At 37.4% G+C, this 6,506-nt stretch overlaps 1 protein-coding gene across 6 annotated transcripts in view; it reads left to right on the top strand.

The window, feature by feature from the left end:
• Nucleotides 1–2,238: 2,238 nt before the first annotated feature.
• The window catches only part of LOC116256161 (uncharacterized), a 28,625-nt gene continuing 24,357 nt past the window's right edge, over nt 2,239–6,506 (top strand). The window contains exons 1-4 of one of the 6 annotated variants that reach the window (XM_031632413.2): nt 2,239–2,654; nt 3,055–3,493; nt 3,648–3,682; nt 3,967–4,088. In XM_031632413.2, the coding sequence (XP_031488273.1) occupies nt 3,156–3,493; nt 3,648–3,682; nt 3,967–4,088 (495 nt within the window). In that variant the 5' untranslated portion in view covers nt 2,239–2,654; nt 3,055–3,155. Of the gene's footprint in view, nt 2,655–2,674; nt 2,914–3,054; nt 3,494–3,647; nt 3,683–3,917; nt 4,089–6,506 lie in introns of those variants that run through there. The other 5 variants (XM_031632409.2, XM_031632406.2, XM_031632410.2 and 2 more) reach the window with 5 other exon arrangements.

The following is a 6,506-nucleotide window of genomic DNA, read 5'->3' as shown; positions in this document are numbered from 1 at the left end:
CTATTTTTTTATAAATCTAGCGGTATGGATGGATTCCAAAAGTTGAAATTTATGAAACTCAAAAAAGAGTAGACATCGAACTTCAAAGTACTTCAAATTTATATATTTTTTGCATTTATCTATAGAGTGAGACTTGTGAAAATTATTTGAAAACAGTAAGAAGCGTACATAGGAGCAGTGGGAACTGCATACAAATAGGGATTCAAATGCACATGTTTGAAGAGTTTATTGATACAGAAATCCCTTTGAGTGCATCACTATGTGGTAATCATGTAGCATATATGTAAACTAACATATATGAAACAATGCTATGTTAAATCACTCAATTAATACCAAGTTTTAGATCTACCAGAATTTAGAGTTACTTAGTTTTGACATCGACTCATACTTCAATTGTTGTTAGTCGAATATAGTTCTATTATAATGTGCTTTGTTACTACAAAGCCGACAATCGAAAAAGAAGGCTGAAAAAGAAGATGATCTTTGGGAAGTACGAAATTCTTAGGACCAGAAAACGATTTGTTTTGTGTCTCAATAGCTTCTAAAGTAGATAACGATTTCCTTTACAAATATAGGCGGTGAACTATTTGCAGTCGAAATAATAGGTAGATGCACCAAATTAATGTGCAAATTAGTCATTTACTTTTAGGTTACAGAAGATATATTATGTTCATGGGTAAAATTTTTCTAGCATTGTTAGTGGCACTCAGTTCTCTATTGGTTTGATGAACTAAGCAATTACAGAAGAAGCGACTGAGGAGGATGCATGTCAATGGGATTTTAGAGAACGGCCATTTCTATGTCAACTAGACAATGATGAAGGTCCAATCAAGAAGATAAATTTTATAAACATGACTTACAATTTGGAGATTTTTGGAACAAGATTTTTACAAGATTTTTGGAGCATGGCAACTAGTGGTCGAGCTAGAAATTTCTAGGTAATGGATTCTCTAAGTTTAAGTTCTGGCATTCATATGTAAGAAAAATTAAAATTAATAAAGTTTTTATATGTAAATAAAGTAAATTTTGTGGGCTGGTCTCGGACGCTGATGACAACCTGCTTGGCCGGATTGTTTTGAACTTGGTATCTTTTATTTCATTTGTGCACTAAACAATTCTACATGATATTTTGATCGTTATGGTAATTCTATTCTACATGTATTTTTTTTTCATTGAAACCCAAAGCAGATTATATGTTAGGCCTGTAACATGGGACTGCGTGTTAAGATCTAAAATGACAAAAATACCCTTGGTAGTAAATTAATAAGATCTTATTATAAAAACGAACATGGAGTCAGAAAAAAAATGACATCATAAAAGTTCAAAATTATCGCTTGATGAAAGAGTAGAACACATGTTATCTTAGCCACTAATGTTGTTAAAATCAGCTTGAATCAGCCGATTCGAATGAAATCGATCCAAAACGTATTCCAGAGCCTCTCAAGATCGCCCGGCATTTGAATTGGTAAAAATCTAGTAAAATTTGACAGTCAACTCAAATCGCTAGATTGCAAATTGAAGCGCAGCAAGAGCAGCACACAAAGACACCAAAACATATATGTACCCCTTTTTTGTTTTTTCTTAAGAATTGACTATTATAAGATATAAAAATACATTAATGCACATTCATCGTGACTTACATTGTTGATTATTTGCTCATTATATATCATTTTATTAACTTTTTCTGTTTGTAGTGTTAAAGCCTTTACATTGTTTTTCTTATTTTTTCTGATTTTGTTTTCATTTTTTATATTCCTTAAATTAAACATGCATTTTCTGATTAATCAGTTTCACAAACGATTCTAATTCCAAGTTTGATTCCATAAATAGGTGGAATGGAAGCTGTGCTCCCCATTTCTTGCTTAGAAAGGAAGCATGAAGCTTGAAAGATTATGAAGTTTGTACTGAGCTGTTGTAGGAAAAAAAGAAAGGATCTTCAATTTTCATCCCCTATAATCTAAGTTCGTCCATCTTTCAATTCTACTGAGCTGGATTTACTTGTTTGAAATTTGGGGACCAAAACCATTTGATGTCATGTTTGAGGACTTGATTGTTGAGGTTGAGCAGTTATAATCAGTGAGAACTAAAACCATTTTATCTACACTCTTAATTGGCCATGATTGGGAATGTGATTCTCCATTTTATCTACGCTTTGTGGTTTTCATGTTTTTTTAGCCATTGAACAGGTCATGGATGTCATGTTTTAAGTAATGAATATAAACTGACAACAGTAATATTTTCTCTGTCGATTTCTTTGTTCATTCTGCATTCAAGCAGGGTTAAGCATTACCATGAATCTTTGTCTGCACACAGGGTGGACATTTTTTTGCCCATGCATCCGTCCATGGCCTTGGTTCAGAGTTAGTTCTTAGGGCCGACGAACGGTCTCTTACGGAGTCTCTTCGGCCTTGACCCATTTGGGGGGGAAAGAAGACTCGGTTACCCGCAATAACCAATTAAGGAGAGAAGGAGAGAGGGATCGGCTCAAACTCTTCGATTCGAGCGAACTTTTCATTGGAACTCTTCGATTCGATTTCAAATTACCGCAACTTTTGGTTTTCCGGCTGGTGGTCTCGTTCCTCTTCGGTGATTACAAGGCCGTGAGAATTATTTCGGACGTAAGGTTTTGGGTCATCGATCGCGTTGAACAGATTGTGAGTTCGGGGTGTTTTGAGTTGTTATACTGTGTACGCATTTCTCTTTTTCACATTTTCAGAGGGAAAAACTTGTAGAGTTTCTCCTTCTGAGAATTTGGTGCTTGAGCTCTGGTTTGGAGGTCAATCACGAAGTCGGGAATTGAGGGCATGATCTGGAGGATGAGCAGGTCGGGGGAGTGGCATCTGTCATCCATTGTTTAACCCATGTCCGATCTGGTTGTCATCAACTTAGTCCTTTCCCAGTGCTGTATTTTAGGTAGATAGGGAACGGAGTTCCCAGTCTAATGCTAGTTTTCTTAACTGAGCACTAATTAGAGAAGTCGTCTACTATTCTTGTGATTGGATACAGAAAGCCAAAACCCCGCTTCCTATTTTAAGAAGAACTTGTTCAATGCAGGATTGCTGTCGAATTTGAAAAGAACTGATCAACTGCGGTGCTTGTTCGCTTCAGTAAGAAGACAGTCAGGAATAGATAGAGGGACTCCATTGGTACACTGAATGGGCAACAAGGCTGTTGAAGGAGGTGCAGAAGAGGAGAAATGGTTGAGGAAGGAAAGATCGCGCCTCATTTGGCCCTTATTCTACGTCCTTTTCCTCCACATCGTCGCGTTTTACTTCTTTACTAGAGGTTTCCTTCTTACGAGAACTGAGCTTTCTTTTGTTAGCAACTGTTCCGATGCCGCTGCAGCTCCCTGTCAGAATTCTTGCCTAGGGCCACATATGGTTCCGAATGAAGATGTTGAGTTTGCCGGCAGTTTATTGGTGGAGAAGCAGAATAAGTGCTGGACCAAACCAGCAGTTGATCGGCTCGTCATCATAGTTCTTGATGCCTTAAGGTGAGCTGAGTTCTAGACTAGTGGACTTAAATTATGCCAGATTTCTGGTCCGCCAACTGTTGAATGTTCGCCAGGCATTGTGCACACTTCTACACGTTTTGGTTTTATGCTGTGATGAGGCTCTGTAATGCCAATGACGTTCTCTTTCTTGCAGGTTTGATTTTGTGGCCCCCAGTACTTTCTTTGAAGGTAAGTTTTTCATAGTTATTCCCTTCTCCTGATGAGTGAAACTGTGCTTTTTATTATATGGGGTGCAGTATGGCTCCCCAGCTCATTATTATGGAATGTCCATGTTTCTATCTCTGTGGCTAAATTCTCTTTGGATCCACCTATTTATCGGGTAATTGCGCCGAAGTGAGAACTTTATTCTTGGTTTTCGTGGATATTATGATTTAGAAAACTGGGTACATCTAAAATTTTGCAGAAATGAGAAGTCTTACGCAATCTGAAACTGCCCATGAACCTTATTCCAGACAAAAAGCTGTGGATGGACAAGCTAAAAGTGCTGCAAAAACTGGCCTCAGACAAGGAATGCTCTGCTCGAATTTTCAAGGCTATTGCTGACCCCCCAACTACCAGCTTGCAACGCCTGAAGGTCCCCATCTTTTTCCTTTCTTGTTTGCTTAGGTACTGAAATGTCAACTTTCCTTTAATTAATTTAAGGACATATTGTACGTGAAATGGAATTATGAAAGTGCGAGAGGGTGTTGTTCATTTGGTAAGGGTGATTTTTGAATGTCACAAAGTTGGTGGACATCACAGACTCAACCTGTGGGTCTCCAAAGTCCAGATGGGGACACAAGGTTGAAGCTGGGTGTACTTCTGATGTAGAGAATAGGATTTGATGAATCCTGATCCCCACCATTTGATCGTATGAAAGAAAAAGAAATATAAAAAAAAAAAATCAAAGCAAGTAAAACAAAAGGACATAAATTAATAATGCTAAAATGAAGAGAGAAACTGAGGGGGAACAATCCAATGTCCAAAGTGTCATCCCACATGCCTTAATCAATCATCTTTAAATAAGAGAGGATAGTGAATGGATTCTGAATCTCCTTATTAGAGATCGACAAGGTCCAAAGAATAACAAATAAAATAAATATGCTCGAGAAGTTCCACTAGCTTTGGAATCTGACTTGGCTTAGTATGGGCTGTAAGCTCGCCTCCTTCTTCCCTTTGTCTGCCTTGAGGACCTATGCAGGAATCCCTTATCTTATCTTGGGATCGTATCTGCTCGAGCAACTGCTTTCTCTCGAACAATTGTCTTAGAGTTTGGATGTGTAGACTAGCCTGTCTCACAGGACTAGTGTCAGATATATCTGGCCCACCATGCCAACTTCCCAACAAGTTAATATGGGGTTTCACATCAAGCAATTGGTTCAGCAACAATTTTTTGCTATCCCCAAAGAATGGGGAAAAAAAAAAGAAAAAGTACAAGCGAAAGGAAAAAGTACCAACAGAAAATGCAGGTGTAACTGTAATCCATAAATCACTTGCATTTGATGGAGAATGCTATAATAAAACTCTCTTTAGTTTTGACAGTTTTTGTGGGATAAACTTTAGAGGCCATGTGATTGGTATAATGTCACTGGGTTTTGTATCTTCGAGATGCTTTTGTGTTTGATAAGTTAGAAGTATCAACTTGATAACCTGTTATCTGGTAGAAGTTAAATACAGCTTCTATCATCCATGGGACCCTTCATAGAAACCTAGGCTTACTTTGAGATGGATTCATCAAATATCAGCATTTAACCAGCATGACTCTTTTATACCTTTTCTTTGGTATTCATTGTCAAGTCCATGTGCTTGCCCTATTTGCTGATTGTTTTGACTGGAATAAATGACATTATTTTGACTCTAAATGACATTAAATAACAAATAAGAGGTAAAATGAAAATGACATGCTTGACTTTTTTGTTTTCTTCAACTTATGTGTGCACTACACTCATGTGTTCGTATAAACTACGAAGGAATCAAGTTTGGGTTCTTTAGATTGTTGTAGAAATAGGTCTTTTGACTCTTGTAGAAATAGGTTTTTTGATTCTTGTATGTGTTGTTATGAGGCAAAGATTTGCAGGGTGAGAGGTGCTTTGAAGGAGGGTTTTCTTTATTAACTCATTGGTTGTAAAATCTCACTTACTGTAAAATTTTAAGGTAGATTGCTTTTTCCTTTCTGAATTTGAACTCTCTCTCTCTCTCTCTCTTATTTTTGCTATACGGTAGGTTTACAACATCACATCCAATTGCATGTGGTGTATTACGCATAGTGTATAAGAAGATTTTCAGATTTCATTGAACCCTCGTTGTGGACAGTTATGATATGTTTTAGACCTGTATCGAGGATAAACTTAAAGGATCCTCAGTGTCTTGAGCCAACTTCTCTAAATCCTGTGACCACATGGGCCCTCGAATTGCTGCAAGCATCAGCTTACAAAAGGTCACAATCAAAATACAAATAAAGCAAGAGAATGGAGAAAGAAAGCAAGACAGTGAAAAGGAATGTGTAACTAGAAACCATTAACTGAAGCATTGCAAGATTACAAAGGGTGCCAGACCTGGGCCACAACAAAAAGGGTATATCAACATCGCTTCTACTTGGGAGTTGGGAGGCTACTGTGTTGAAGGAAGCATAACACTACACAAGGACTTGACAAAAATAAAACAATACAAGGACTTAACTATACAAAGCAGGCACAGTTTAGTGCACGGACACTCTTTTGGTTCATGTATTCCTTTATTTCTTGTCTTTTTCCTTTTTAGTTTTTTCTATTCTTTTTCCTTTTATTTTTTGTTTTTTATTTGCTTTGCTAAAGGAGCCATTGGAGCCCCAATGGCTAGATTCTAGCCATTGGGGTCTCCAACAGCTCTCTCTTTTGTCTATCTGAGGGTCTAGTCCATTTGATGAATGCTTCTTAGCTGCCTTCTTCTCGAGTGTTAATAACAATTTTTTCTGCCTCAATGCACAGTTCTTTGTTCAGTTGTTGTTTTATAGTCTCTCTTGAGGAGTGTTTTA

The sequence above is a fragment of the Nymphaea colorata genome, chromosome 6 (assembly GCF_008831285.2).
Source record: "Nymphaea colorata isolate Beijing-Zhang1983 chromosome 6, ASM883128v2, whole genome shotgun sequence".
NCBI lineage: Eukaryota > Viridiplantae > Streptophyta > Magnoliopsida > Nymphaeales > Nymphaeaceae > Nymphaea > Nymphaea colorata.
This window is presented reverse-complemented; position numbering and strand designations above follow the sequence as displayed.